The sequence below is a fragment of the Condylura cristata genome, unplaced genomic scaffold (genome assembly GCF_000260355.1).
Source record: "Condylura cristata isolate star-nosed mole 26May11 unplaced genomic scaffold, ConCri1.0 scaffold00001, whole genome shotgun sequence".
Classification (NCBI taxonomy): Eukaryota; Metazoa; Chordata; class Mammalia; order Eulipotyphla; family Talpidae; genus Condylura; species Condylura cristata.
The window spans coordinates 9,527,733-9,542,937 of NW_004567102.1; the positions used below are offsets into that span (position 1 = coordinate 9,527,733).

Below are 15,205 nucleotides of genomic sequence, written 5' to 3' on the forward strand. Positions count from 1 at the left end.
GGTACAGGCCAGAGGTGCAGGGGGGTGAGAGGATTCACCAGAGACAGAGTGGGGAGCAGAACAGGTCGAGCTACTGAAATACACTACCGAGGGGAGCAGCAGATGAGCCAGGAGAAGTCTGCTGAGCCATATGGGTTGTTAGCTCCCAGGTGGGGGATTGAACTCATGCTGGCAACAGCTTGACAACACTGAGACTTTAACCCCTGCACCACCAAGATGGGCTTAATTCATCAGGTTTAAAACATTAAAATTGTGCATTGATATCAGCAGAGTTCTTAGAGGCAGATTCTCAGAAAAATATCCTATCACTACTAGTGAAAGAAGTATATTTCAAAGCAAATTTTCTCAAGAGTTCAGTAAAATCAATACAATGATAACTTTTGTTTCTAGAAAAGAATGGGGACAACCTAGATTTGGGGGAAATTGGAGCAGGTTGATAGCTTTAACAACTGTCCACTGTGTGCTCACACAGTGCTGGTAGAGCAATAAACCAAAAGTCCTGCCCTCAAAAAAGGAGGGCTGGGAGCGCCCAGTGAACTGGAGACAGAGAGGGTCCCACGGCAGCAAAGCTTTCCTGATGTGCAGGTGGGTGACCAGACCTCTGTACAGGGCCAGAGCACTCCCGCAGCAGCACCTGACTCTTCTGCCCTCCAGGCCTTCCCACCCCACAGTGTAACAATTGGATTGTTCTAGTCCCAAAGGGTGGGTGACAGTGATGGCACAGGCACTAGTCAGAAGATGAAACACACTGGTGCCAACCTCACTCCTACTCAGGTGGGCTGTGGCCATAGCTGTAAAAGGTGGAGCCTGAGAGCATGTGGAAGGGGCCTGCCCTACACAGGGCAACTTGGTTCTAGAGACCAGTACTCCTTCATAAAATACCATCAAATAATGGCAACTTTTTCAAGTTTTGACATTAGATTCGATTTTTCTGGTTTTTTTTTTTTCTTATGCTCCTGTATTGTAAGGTAGAATGCACTTAGAAAAGGCATAAAACATAAATATGAAATTAGTGGTTATAAAGCAGTATTCATGGAAATCCCCCCTCCTACCCCCACCCCCCCCACACACACACCCCGCCTTGGCTCAAGAAATGGCATATTGCCAGAGCCTTGGAACCACCCTCACCATGTGCCTTCCCACCCTCAGCCCTTCTCACTTTTCTGGTGATTTCTTCTTTGCTTTTCTTTATACTTTTACTACTTATATATGCTTGCACTGTGCTTTATTGGTCTAATTAATATTAAGGGGTCACTCCAGGTCATATCTGAACAAGAGAGTCGGGGGTCAGTATGAGAAATGCCATTTTTATCCCCAAAAAAGGCTTTTCTCCTAAACAGTATGCTTAGCAGTATGCTTCTGTTCCATCATGTGAACTAAGTTTATTGAAAGAAACTCCAGGGCCCTCCCTGGTGGTGCAGTGGATAAACAGCACTAAGAAGCTAAAGCCACTTCAACACAAGTTCGAACCCCGCCTGCCCCGAAGCTGACCCACGTGGAGCGGTAGACCTCTCCTAACCCACCACTGCTCCCCTCAGCAGTGTACTTCATCAATCTGCCTGTTCTGCTCCCCACTCTGTCTTTGGTGAATCCTCTCACCACCCCTGCACCTCTGTCCTGTACCCCAGTTCTATATGCATAAGTAAATAAATCTTTAAGAAAAAAAGAAACTCCAGACGTGTTGTATACTGGCAGTGCTGTGCTAGGGACGTCAGTCGTTGGACCATATTATCCTGGATCAGTTCTTCAGCTGTTGATCTCATATTTCAGGACCCAATCAGCTATATAGCCTTGTCCAAGATCTTAAATCACATTTCTCCAACTTTTATCAGTTCTGTTTATTTTTCAAGTCAGGCTTCAGTGTTTGTTCATCCTCTGGAAATATATGTAAGAAAGGCCGCTACCCTCTGTTTGCCCCATCCTCTCCACAGGTGTCTTCCGAGTGAAGCGCCTCCTCCTATTGGGATGTGAGGTCACATTTTAGGGAGAATGCTGTGAAAATGAGGATATGCCCCTCCTCACTCTCTTCCTGAGAATGTGTTGTCTGTCTTGCCGGACAGTTTGACCATCCTCGCTGTGTGCTTTGTGTTGACCTCCAGACCTTCTGGGGTGATGTCACATACCTCTTCATTTTTAATATTGGCAAAGAGAACCAAATAGATAACAGTACTTGTTCAGAATAGTTCATTGTTTAGAACAGAAATGTTAACATGAGCTTAGTTGACCACTGACAGACATCAGCAAGGCCCACATGTGAGTGTTTTGTTTTTGTTTTTTTTTTAATGCCGAGATCATAGATACAGTCACCTGTGGGAGCAGGCTAAATGCTAAGCCTACAGGTGGTACACTAAAAATATGACTAAAGGGAAAGTTGAAAATGTACTGTCCTACAAAGTAGTAATGACATAAAGGGGTAAAATTTGAGAATAATTATAAACCCTTCATTGTTTTACTGAAAGTATTAACAGATCTTATCAGAGCATAAAGGAACTTACCACTCCTTCAATATCATCCGTTTATCTTCCTCATTTGTAGAAAAGAAGTGCAGGACAGTTTAAACATCCAGATTGATTTTTCTAATAATATTTTGTTTGAGCCAATATTCAGCTGAATTTTCACTTCCCAGTTACATGCCGCCTAGGGCTGATATGACAGGAACTGGTGACGTCCCACAGGCCAGGAATGGAACATGCCTTAGTCAGGCTCAAAATCCTAGCAGGCCTGACATAAAACTACCAGGGTTAGAAATTAGGTTCCAGGCTCAGCCCCTGCAGCTAAACTCTACCAAGCCAGTGGTTCCAGGCGGAAGACAGCAGCTGGTATCAACCCAGCATCCCTCCTGAATGGTGCAGGAAAGCTCAGCGGGCCTGTAAATATTACAGTGCGTGCTTTATGCTTCTTCTGCAGTAATAGGACAATAATGTTTTAAAACTTTTCTCCTTAATTCTCACCTGAAGGTAAAGCCAGCCTTGGTCGACGTGATACATAATCTATTATAACTTTAAGTCGTGAAACTAATTTTTCCATCTTGGTAATATTTTTCACAGGCTCAGAAAAAAAATTTGAATCAGACTTCCCCCGTTTCTGCTCCCAAGACCACAGATGGCCTGAGGCAAGCGCAGATCCCTGGCCTCTTGAGTACCACGCTGCCAGGTCAGAGCCTTTGTAGTGAACGCTCCTCAGTCCATCCCTGCCCTCCGAACACCCAGGAGGCTCTTCTCACACCCCTCATTCTGCATGCAGTCCTGCCTCTGCCTCTCCCCCCACTCCAGTCATCCCTTCATGCTGTGTTCTTTCCACCTGAATAAGAAACCATGTTGCACCTGCATCACCATTGTATCCCTAAGAAAGGAAACGCACTTCTACTTAAATTATGACAAGTTACATGCAGGAATGCGCTGCTTAGTATTATATAGTATTATATGGCCCAGGTGACTATGTAAAGATGCCCATTTTACATTTTATATTTCTATATTTACAAGCCCCAAAAGTAAAACTGTTGTGGGCTAGGTCCTCCCTTTCTTCTAAAGCTTTGAACACCTTCCCTGATCAATAAGTACTAGAAAAGACAAAGACATCCTTCATCATTCTCCTTGACCCTTTTTTTTAAGTTGTGAATATCTTGAGATTCGGTAGTACTCACACATTGCTGACTTGAGGCCTATTCCTCAGACCTTAGATAATTTGAAACTATAACATTGACAGTTTTTGTTGATTATCACTTATTTTTGCATTTATCGTCCCTATTTGTTCCTAAGTAGGCTGTAATAATCCTTACTCCTGCTTCTAAAGCTTTGGTAGAAAAATATACAAAAGGCATATTTTGTATATTTTTCTAAACATTACTAAACATCCTCTTGAGATGTTTAGTAATTTGTGTCCACTGGTCTCTTAAACCAGGGACCTGATTTTCTGCTTCTGCTGAACATTGTCTTATGCCTTAATTCTAATAGGGCAAGATTCTGGAAGCAAAGTCCTACCGGCATCCTTAGGAACCACACAGCCACAGCAAGAAAAAGTAGTTGGATCATCTCCCGGCCAGCCGACTGTGCAGGTAGAAGACAGCTTCTGCCTCTAAAGCTCTGGTAGTCAGTCACAGCGCGTGGCATCATGGCATCTTCTGCTGGTGTCCTCTGCACACGCAGCCTGTCACCCCCTGCGCCCACAGCAGAGTGGTCCCGAGGGCTAGGCTCGTAATGAAATGTTTTGAGGGCAGCTGTGTCTATCCTATTTCTCACAATGCAATGCTACCATATCTTCATGACAATAATATGCCAGCAGCCTCTGCATCATAGGCTTTCAAAAAAATGCAATTTACTGTCAAATGAGAGCTCTCATTATCTTTCAAAAGTAGGCCTCTTCTTTTGAGTAGTGCTGAGATTCTTTTTTCTGCAGCAGGAATGAGGAATATAAATGGTCAGTTCCTGTGGTCTTTTAACTCAAGTTGTTGGTCTAAATAGGAAGGGAAAATTTGGTTTACAGCTTACAAAGGTCTTAGTTTCTTCTCATCAAACTTGGGAATTAATAGTTTAATGAAGCTTGTTAGAGTCTGGGCCTGCCTGGAGTGCTCAGTGAGGGAGCTGTTCAGGTTTCAGATTCTGACATCAGTGTATTTGTCTTCTTAATATAATAAAAGAAGAACCTTACCAGTTACCATCCCAGGACTGTATATTTCAGGAATTCAAAAATGTTCCCTCCCTTACTTACCACTGACAAAATGAATTGAGTGGAATCCGCTGAGTTTGCAGATGTTCATGGAGTTGGCACCCACCATTGTATTTATTCAAATATATTGTGATGCATTTGTTTATAACTATGTGGTGATGGATGTTAGCTAAACTTATTGTGGCAATCATTTTGCAATATATAGGTATAGCAGATTGTCATTTTGTACACCAAAGACTAATACAATGTTACAGGTTAATTATATACCAAGAAAAAATTTTTAAGTACCAATAATATAATAAGAATACATTTGGAAAGGGAGTCGGTAACTTTGTCTTTGAGGTGCAAACTGAGTTCTTCCAAGGAGCTAATAGTGCTTTATGTAATATTGATGCCATGTGTTTCTGTATGTCTATAGACTTACTTGTTTTCTTTTTTAACAGGGCACATTCTACATCCTTGGAATATGCTCTTGACTGGGAGTTGAAAATATTTGAAATGTAGTGATCTTTAGGTGTAACTATTCTATTCATTTTTCCTGCAAAAGGGAATAATCACAGGTGTGTTTTATCTTTAGGTGGACAGTCATTCGGGAGGACAGAAAAGGCCAGCTGCCAAACAACTAACTAAAGGAGCTTTGTAAGTTACCCTTGGAAATGACTGCTCTCAAACGTTTCTCTAGGTCCCCAGCCTTCAATAAATACACACAGAAGTAAGGTTATGAAAATAACATATTTTCCTAATCAACTTTAAAAATCTCTTCTATAATTGTTTTCATTAGAACTTTAAATATATTGGCCCTCCCTGGTGGCACAGCGGGTTAAAGCACAGCACTAAGAAGCTAAAGCCACTTCTGTATGAGTTCGATTCCCGCCTGCCCCGGAGGAGATCCACATGGCATGGCAGACCTCTTCTGACCTGCCCGCTGCTCCACTCAGCAGTGTAATTCGTCGATCTGTCTGTTCTGCTCCCCACTCTGTCTCTGGTGAAGCCTCTCACCACCCCTGCACCTCTGGCCTGTACCCTAGTTCTGTAAGCATAAATAAATAAATCTTTTTTAAAAAAACTTTAAATACATCAAATATAATTGGAGCCTACTATTTGCTCTATTGTTCTTTTTTTTTTTAAGATATGTTTATTTATGCATGCAAGAGCTGAAATGTAGGCTACAGGTGGAGAGGTGAAAGGATTCACCAGAGACAGACTGGGGAGGAGAACAGGCAAATTGACTGAAGTACACTGCTGAGGGGAGCAGCGGGTGAGTCAGGAGAGATCTCTGCACCATGTGGGTCACCTCCCTGGCCAGAGATAGAACTTGTGCTGCAGTGGCTGTGGATAGCTTTATAGAGCTGTGCTTTAATCCCTTGTGCCAACAGGGACACGCACTTGAGAACTTTATGATAAACTCCCGAATTTAGGACAGAACTGTCACCCTAAGCTTAGTTAGACATTGGTCCAGCATTGCCAACATCTGTGAGTACTTAAGTGCAAATACTTGGTGAGGACACTGCTTCTGGGGCCAGGGTCACAGTTTGAATCCCTTTGGAAATGGGTAGAACAAACTGTACGCCCACCATACTGTGCAAAATATAAAACTGAAGGAAAAACAGAACTGCTGTCCTATGAATAATAGCATCCTTTACACATCTTACCTTCCGTGCATGCAAATAACCTCTATGATTAGATCTTCATGTGACTTTGCATTTCATTGGCACTTTCTCTTTTGAAGCATTCTCCAGCAGTTACAGAGGGACCAAGCCCACGCTGTGACACCAGATAAAAGTCAGTTCCGGTCACTGAGTGACGCGGTGCAGAGGCTGCTCTCCTACCACGTGTGCCAGGGCTCCATGCCCACTGAGGAGGACTTGAAGAAAGGTAAATGGGCTGTAACCCCAGCGGGCAGTTTTGGCCCCAGGCTCCTCCCCTGGAGGCCCCAAGGAAGATGGAGAGTCATGAAGCCCAGATGGTAACCAGGGTGTTGTTTTTATTACACACCTGACTTGTTCCCAACAAACACAATTTCCTAATCCATGTTTAGGGTTATAACTTTTTCTCCTCAATAGTCTGTAAAAGGGCACCCCAATGTCAGTGTACTTTATGGAGAGATTTGAGGCAGTACGCTCACAGCATTTTTCATTGTCTGGACTGCTGGCTGCAGGCAGGAAGGCTCTGGGCTCAGTACCCCATGCAGAGATTGCGCCATGGTCCCTGAGTTTAGACAGAACGCATACTCTTAGCTGTTACTGCCAGTTTGGTCAGTCAGACGCTTATGTTAGCTCCCCAAAGCATTCTGTGAGGGTCCAAAGCGAATCTAGGACATTGCTTTATGTTAAGAAATTGGCAGAAAGACCCCGATCCCAATCTACGACTCAGCCCATGGCCTCTCCCGCTGTGCCACTCAGTTCCACCCCCGCCCCCCCACCCTGACTGCCCGCCTTGACTCTGTCAGACCCTTCACTGCTTTACTCCCTCTGTAGCTGCCACCAGCCTTGCTCCCCCCACCAGGGTCTCTGATCTGAGTGCAGCTGGACTGGGTCAGTCCTCTTGAGAAGTCCAGGGAACAGGGTCCAGATCCAGCATTAAACAGCAAAGGGAAGACTGAGAATGAAATAGAAATGGGAGATCTTTGGAGGTCATCAAAGTACAGAACCAAGGAAGGATCACAACCTGCAAGGTGCCATGAACTAGTTTGTGTCTTTATGCAAAACTGGTCTGCAGTCCAGGCAGGGGGCTTAGATCATCGAAACTAATCGATCATTCTCTATTCATTGTCTATGTTACTGGTCTGTATTACATGGTTTTCTTTTATAGGTAATGATACGTGTGTTCTGGTTTTGACTTCCTGGCTAAAGTTAAAGTAAGCCAGTATTGAAATGAGTTTCCCTGATTAGGTGTTGTGGACAACGAGGGAGAGCAGTGCAGAAGCATGATGTTTAACCAAGGAAACATTAAAAAGAGAGAATGGCCCCAGATAAGACATGTTCAAACAATAGAATACTTTTTTCCTTTGAAAACATTTTTTCCAAATGGAGTAATTTTCAGTCCCAAAAAATAAAAAGACTCAGTGAATGATTTACACTCTCTTACTATTTTCCCTCTCTCTTTCTTTTTTAAAGTGGACAATGAATTTGAAACAGTTGCCACTCAGCTCCTGAAAAGGACCCAAGCTATGCTTAACAAGTATAGATTCCTGCTCCTGGAAGATGCCATGGTAAAACTCCACTACCCTGCACTTTCCTTTTCTTAAAACTCCACAGACCACAGCTCTAAATTCAGAGAAAATGATTTTAAAGAGTTATTTTCCTTCTCTGCATAGTTTAAGAAACAGGGATACTTAAGACTGTAGAAAAACTTATATTTGACTCTTGCTTTGAATCATAGCACTATACGTGATCAATCACACTTAATCAGTGCTGTTGTTTTCCTGGTTCCAATAAGGAAATTAGGTCTTGGGCTAAGTAATTCACCCAGCGTCATCTAGCTGTAAGTCTGCAGAGTAGCCGGAGAGCCAGGATGCAGGCCAGGACCCTGTGAGACACCAGTGCTGCCTGCTGCCTGTTAGCCAGAGCAGGTGGACTGGCCACACCTCCAGTGACACTGGTCAGAGTAACATCTGGAAGATGAGGGCATGACAAATGTTAACATTGGTTTTATTCTTCTTTCTAATTGAGCGATCATTCCCCAAATAGAAACTAAAGTTAGCTTTAAAGCATCAGTTAACTGGAAAAGGAATAAGATATCTCAGGAATTGATGGAAAGACTAATACCTAGTCTCAGGTTTTAGAAGCAGTTCTAAAACCCCATAGACTTAACAAAAAAATTGGGCTCGGGCTCTCCTGGTGGCGCAGCGGGTTAAAGCACCGCATTATGAAGCTCTCCAAAGCCACTGCAGTACGAGTTCTATTCCCGACCAGAGAGCTGACCCACATGGCGTGGCAGACCTCTCCTGACCCGCCCGCTGCTCCCCTCAGCAGTGTACTTTGTCAATCTGCCTATTCCACTCCCCACTCTGTCTCTGGTGAATCCTCTCACCCACCACACCTCTGGCCTGTACCCCAGTTCTGTAAGTATAAGTAAGTAAATCTTTAAAAACAAAAAAATTGGGCTCTTACAAGTAGATACCAATTTGAAAATGTTGGGTGATTAGTTGAATTACATTATCCACACATATAGTATAATGTAAGTACGTATGTTTGTGTGTTTCTGTTTACTTAAGTGTGTGTGTGTATGTATATACACATATATATATACCCTGAATTTTCAAGTTAAAAAAAAGGCTAAGAAACAGTTTAAGACTTGATTCTGTCAAAAAAAAAACTGATTTTAAGGAGAGGCTTCCAAAAAAGCATAATGAAAGCGTAGCCGAATATAAAGTGAGAAAGATCATCCTAATGAAATTATTTTCAATGTTTTACTAAGCTAAGGAGGCTATAAGGAAGCTACTATGTAGAGAGCAGTGTATGTAGTTGCTACCATTTGTGTCAAAAACAAAGAAAGAAAAAAGAATATAAATACTTGTGTGTGCCTAATGCAGCTCTAAACTGCCAGTCCTCCGAGGAGACACTCTGGGTGGGTGGGGGAGGTAGTGCCCAGGGAGGCAAAGAAGGGAGCCCCACTTTTCATAGCTCCTTGAGTAATTTTTCAGTTTGTGCCAAGGCATAAAAATACAGTTTCCAAAAAATGCATTTAGTGTTGTCACAAAGATAAATGAGAGAAAACGAGACACGCCAGAACCCACACACACAGTTCTCGTATCTGATTCTTTCATGTGTTCCAAAAATGCAATGAGATATTTGTACACATCAAAAGGAATCTGAGATGACTGAACTCTCATTTTCAGCGGATCAATCCCTCTGCAGAGATGGTAATGATCGACAGGATGTTCAACCAGGAGGAAAGAGCTTCTCTGTCCCGCGACAAGCGTCTAGCACTTGTGGACCCTGGTAAGAAATACTAGAGCACAGTTAAAGAGGGCTCCTGCCCCTGTTACCTGCCATGGCTCAAGGCCACAGTCCTTCGGAGTTTCTGCCTAAACCAAACTTTGGACTGTGAAACCTGAAGAAAAAGCATGAATTGTGGGACACACACCCCCTCCCAAAAAAAAAAAAAGCAGAATCTGAATACTCTGTGAAGGTCTATTCTACAAAATCCAAACTGGAATTTTATGTTCAATTAAGTAATTCTCCCATTGTAAACTTAAAATTCTCAATCTTTCTCTAGTTTTGAGAAGCAAATGAAGTCAGAAAACTTCCCTAAATTAGTTAAATCTCAATAAATGATTGTCTTCCTATTTGCAAGGCTTATTAAGAGAGAACAAATCGGTCTGACATAGCCCCGCCTCCTATGCGCTCACTGTAATACACCATTTCCATACTTTTCTTTCCTGCCATCACTTTCTGTCTGAACAGATTAGATTTGACCCACATTCTCCCTTTCAAAATGGCCTTCCAAGTGAATGGCATTGAGGGTGTGTTGACCATTCGTTTTGTGCTCGAAGTACAGCTCGTTGTGCCAGGCCCCTCACACACCAGTGCCCAGAGACAGTAACCCAGTTAATCGCGCTCTCTGCAAAGCTCACTCTGCACCCCCCACCCCTTGCTATGAGGAAGAAACCGGGCTGATACTAGCATCTTATTTATGTTTGGGGGTTGTTTTAAAGTAACGATCTATTTTAAAAACCGATTAAAAGTAACTCTTAAGAGAAAAACGTGATTAAAAACTCTAGAGGTCAGAACAAAGTGGATCTTTTCGCCCAGGGATTTTCCCCACGTGTCACCCAGGGACTACCTTTTCCAGGAGACTTAAGCCTCATCTAGAAGCTGTAGCACCACGGCCTCAGTTGCCTGTAGAGGGCTCCCTCTCAAGCCCTGTGCTTGGGCATCTTTCTGGACACCAAAGACTGACCGAGGCAGGGGCATTGTTCCTGACCCACGGGGTGCTTTGTGGCCTCGGATCGCTCATGTTCCTTTACTCATGTTCTTCTTGTTCCCGTTTCCAGAGGGTTTTCAGGCTGATTTCTGTTGCTCCGTCAAACTTGACAAAGCTGCTCACGAGACACAGTTTGGCAAGAGTGACCAGCACGGCAGTAAAACAACCAGCTCTCTACATCTGACCGCCAAGGCCCAGAGCAGAGACCGAGCCAAGCCGGGCGTGGCCGAACCAACGAATCATGACCAATTTCATCCAGTGCCTAATCACATCGTGGTCTCCGCGGAAGGAAACATTTCTAAAAAAACGGAATGCCTCGGCAGAGCACCGAAATTTGACAAAGTGGGCTTAGTGCATTACCGGAACGCGTCTGAAGAGAAGACCAGCCGGAGAGACTCCGCAAAGGCCAGCGAGTGCTCGCCCGGCCCCGACGGCCACCGCAAAATCTCGTCCAGACCAGATCACGGTACTGAGAGCAAACTCTCCGGTATCCTCGCCGACTCTCACTTGGAGATGACGTGTAACAATTCCTTCCAGGACAAAACTCTGAGGAATTCTCCAAAGAATGAAGTTTTACACACAGACATCATGAAAGGGTCGGGAGAGCCGCAGCCCGATCTCCAGCTCACTAAGAGTTTAGAAACGACCTTTAAGAACATCTTGGAACTCAAAAAAGCTGGGCGGCAGCCCCAGAGTGACCCCACGGTTAGCGGCTCCGTCGAGTTAGATTTCCCCAACTTTTCTCCAATGGCTTCGCAGGAAAACTGCCTGGAAAAGTTCATCCCGGACCACAGTGAAGGCGTTGTAGAAACTGACTCCATTTTAGAAGCAGCTGTAAATAGTATCCTAGAGTGTTAATAGCAGCAGCCCTTCCCCCACCCCACCCCTGAGACCCCCACCCCGGACAAGTTACATTCTTTCCTGGCAAAAGCAAATGGAATCGGTCTCCTGTCTCCAGCCTGCTTGATCTTTCATCACAGGTTATTCTTTCTAATCTCAATCCCATTCTTTGTTTAAGAGCAATACTTGCGGTGGTTACAGGGAGATCCTTGAGCAAAATTAATTCTTATTAGAAAGCAGTCTGATAGGCCCTACACATTTCAAGTGTTTATGAAAGTGCTTGTAGTCATTTTTTTCTGTTTGTTTGTTTATTTGTTTGGGGGTTTTCTTTTTTCCTTTTTTTTTTTGAGAACACTGTAACTCAGTGAGATCACAGTACACTTGGCCCTGGGTAAAATTCTGACAATCAGAGGTCATTTGAGAGGAACAGACTTATTACAGAAAATCAAACAGGACTGATAGAAGCTACTCGGTAAAGACTATCCCACTGCATCTCCAAATTGTGGCTTTGGGGGTTTTTTGTTGCTGCTGGAGGAGAGACCTCATGGTTCTCCCTGCTCAACCATTTCAGCGTATTTGTGTTGAATTTCATCTGGGGAGTGCTCTGTCCTTAGTTGCAGCAGCACAACTTGAGACAATTCCACCAGGCTAAATAAAGGAAAACGGAAACCAGTTAAGTGGCACAGTGTACAGGGGAGGCCGAGACAGAGCCGCGAGGAATATAATATGTATATATGTAAAAGCATATATATGTTAACTATTGAGAAAAACTAAGAGTTTTGCATTTTATAATTGGAGGTAGTCAACATATGATGTATATTTTTGTTTGTTGCTGGGTTTTATTTCATTTAACCTCTCTTTGCACCCTCTCCCACAACAAATAGCCAAGCATCAAAAGCACTTTCATTTGAAAACTGTGTTGCAATTTTTCAGTTAAAACTGTAAGGGACTTTGGCCTTGTTTATGCTTCTAGTTGTCTGAGAACAGTAGTCACCCCGGCAGCCATCACTACCAAAACACAGACAAACCAAAGTAACCAGCCGGCCCACCACTGAGAGGAGAATCAGACCCGGATCCCCACTTGGGAGAGCGGAAGGCTATGCCCTGTCACGGTCTGTGTTTGGCCTGTGTTCATGTTAGCGAACGTAACGTTGCTTTATTTATTGATATTTCTTTTCAGGGAGCTTCACCCACTCCCCTTCCGTGTATCCCTGCCCCTGGTCACCCCATTTCTGTTGTTCCTTTAATTCTCAATGTCACCGTAACCATCAGTTATCTCGTATCATTGGCAAAGCTACATGACAGTATTTGTCGTGCCCTCTTTACGCACGCGCACGGCCCTGAGCTGTTCCGACCCAGAGGTCATTCCAGTTGCAGTGTGGACACCTTCACCCTCCCTCTTGTGTGTACGCACGCTCTCGTTTGCTCTGTCTCTCTCTGGCCTTGGAGGTGTACCTGCTGGTCTCCGCTCAGACTCCTTGGCAGAATCTGCTTTTGACTATCCCCAAGATGGGGATGACCCTCCTCCCCCCACAATTATCATCATGTTGGGCATTTCTTTTCCAGATTGGCCTGTGATGGAAAGGAAAGCTTCTGATTAGTAGGGGGAATAAATGGCAGCAGAAGACCTATAGCTCCCTGCCCCTTGTCCCTACCATGCAAAGAAACCCCACAAGACAGCCAGTCTTAGAAAAGCAAAGGACCTTCTCCCCACCCCACCACCCGCCAATAGAAATTGGAAAATCTGGGCCTTTTGGGGGCTACCATTTTTTCCTCATTCGTGCCAATGTCCAAGTTGCAGATTCCCCCTTTTTCCTATATTGTAACATATTAGAAAGATAAGTTGATATTGCCAGTTGGAACTTTCTGTTTGGGCAGCCCGGGGATAACACCCTGCCCTGAACCCCATGATTTTATAGGCTCTTCTTCTCTTAGGGCTCATGCTCCCATAAATTCCTAGCAAAATTTAAAGGTGGTCCCTCCTGATCAAATTTTTCTCATTGTGGAACTTTAAACCTGGAAGCCTTCGCATAGGCTACTGAGTTACATTAATTACTGCAAATCAGTGGAACTTTTAAGAGACAAGATAAGCTTCTTGTAGATCCCCATCCTACCCTCTTCCCCAATCCTTGCTTTTATATACCATCTTAAAGGGTTTTAAAGCCCAAACACTTGTCTAGCAAGTGGAGAGCCTAATTTACCAAAATTAAACTTGTAAATTATTTGTGTCCTTGTATGTAAGTTTGCTTTTCATGAGGAAAGATTCTAGATAATGACAAATGAAGATTACGAAATGTATTTTACTCCTGTGATTAGGTTAAGTGCACATGGGTCATAACTCACATGTCGAGCCCCCGCTGGTGAAGGGTGAGAGAGCTCGGCCTCAGATGGCCAGTTCACTTGTTCAGGTTCGTTAGTCAAAGCTAAGTTTTAGAACTCCTTGTAACGGTAACAAAAATCATTTTCTTTCTTTTTTCTTTTTTTTTTTTCTGTTGTTGTTGTGGAAAAGTGTGAATTTGTTATTAAGCATTTGATTTTCTGTGTCCTTAAGTACTGCCTAAAGATAAAGCAAATTTTAAACTGGCAATTACGAAAAAGAACTATTTTAGCTCTGAAGAATTTAGTAGACTTTGTTAGATTAGGGAGGCCTTACAGACTGACTTGACTTACAGAGGACGCGTCACTCACTGTCAGTGTGGTGTGGGCTTTATTTGCTTAAATACCTTCATTTGTATAGTATGTCTCACTTGAAATTGCTTTGTATACATTTTGTAAAAATATTTATAAAATGTTTTGTAAAAAAAAGTATAACAAATTGCAGTTTATTTTGTTATGTTGGATAAATACTGTTAAAAAGAAACCAGTCAGTAACTATATTGTTAATCCATGGTTAGGAAATGTTTAGTTGGAGATTACAAAATGAAACAACCATTGCAATACAGCCAAAGATTTGGGAAAATGTGCAACTGTGATTGTCTTGATTTTGCAACTAGGAAGACTTCAACCTTTTCCCAGAAAAAAAAAAAAAAGGTAAGTGTACAGTGGGAGTGCTGCTTAAATACATTCATCCTTACCAAAAAGCAGGCTGCCAGTGAGAAGCCTTTCCTAACAGTTACAAATTCAAGTTAGTGAGAAAAGTTTAGTCATGTGCCTCTCTGGCCTCCCAACTCTGCTCTAGTCTCCTGGGTCCTTAAATGAGAAAGGAAGCCTGGTGTCCTTTGTAAAGTTAAATAAGTGAGCCTCAACCTGCAAAGAGTTTTGTTCAATCTTCATGTTTGTTTCTACACTAACTAGAAGGGGAAGAGGTGAAGAGAACTATTTTCAAGAAGACTTACTCCAGAATGGATAAGTTTCTCTTTGGATTCATACATTTAACCAAATCACATTGGGAAATAATCTCTGTAATCTTATTATAAAATCAGCTCCATCAGGCCCTTCTGATAAATACAGATATATAGATTTTGTCCTCACAAGTATAACTCTACCCAAATTGCTAGAAAAACTACCAGAGGATTAAATGCCTCTGTGAGTGAAGTTATAGGACTCCTTAGCTTTTTATTTGGGCCTTGGGAATTATCTTACTATTCCTTACTTTATGCTTTCATTGTTTCTCCCCTACTCTTACAGCAGGAGCAGTTGGCAAACAAGATTCTATAGCAATCAATATGTAACTAGGAAGTTGTCCTCATATCAGTAACAAGTTAGAATAATAACTGCATCAGTGGGTGGGTCCCTCAGCGTGCTGGCAATGTTTCCCCGACATCAAGCTTCC

General features: G+C 43.1%; 1 protein-coding gene across 3 annotated transcripts in view; it reads left to right on the forward strand.

Annotated features, from left to right (window-relative positions):
* The window catches only part of GLTSCR1L (GLTSCR1-like), a 32,229-nt gene extending 17,835 nt beyond the window's left edge, over positions 1-14,394 (forward strand). For 2 of the 3 annotated variants that reach the window (XM_004673489.2, XM_012723908.1), the window contains 7 exons: positions 3,048-3,153; positions 3,954-4,054; positions 5,243-5,304; positions 6,395-6,540; positions 7,782-7,876; positions 9,506-9,608; positions 10,664-14,394. In XM_004673489.2, coding sequence (XP_004673546.1) covers positions 3,048-3,153; positions 3,954-4,054; positions 5,243-5,304; positions 6,395-6,540; positions 7,782-7,876; positions 9,506-9,608; positions 10,664-11,451 — 1,401 coding nt within the window. In that variant the 3' untranslated portion in view covers positions 11,452-14,394. The remainder of the gene's footprint in view (positions 1-3,047; positions 3,154-3,953; positions 4,055-5,242; positions 5,305-6,394; positions 6,541-7,781; positions 7,877-9,505; positions 9,609-10,663) is intronic. The other variant, XM_012723916.1, reaches the window with a different exon arrangement.
* The last annotated feature ends 811 nt before the right edge of the window (positions 14,395-15,205 follow it).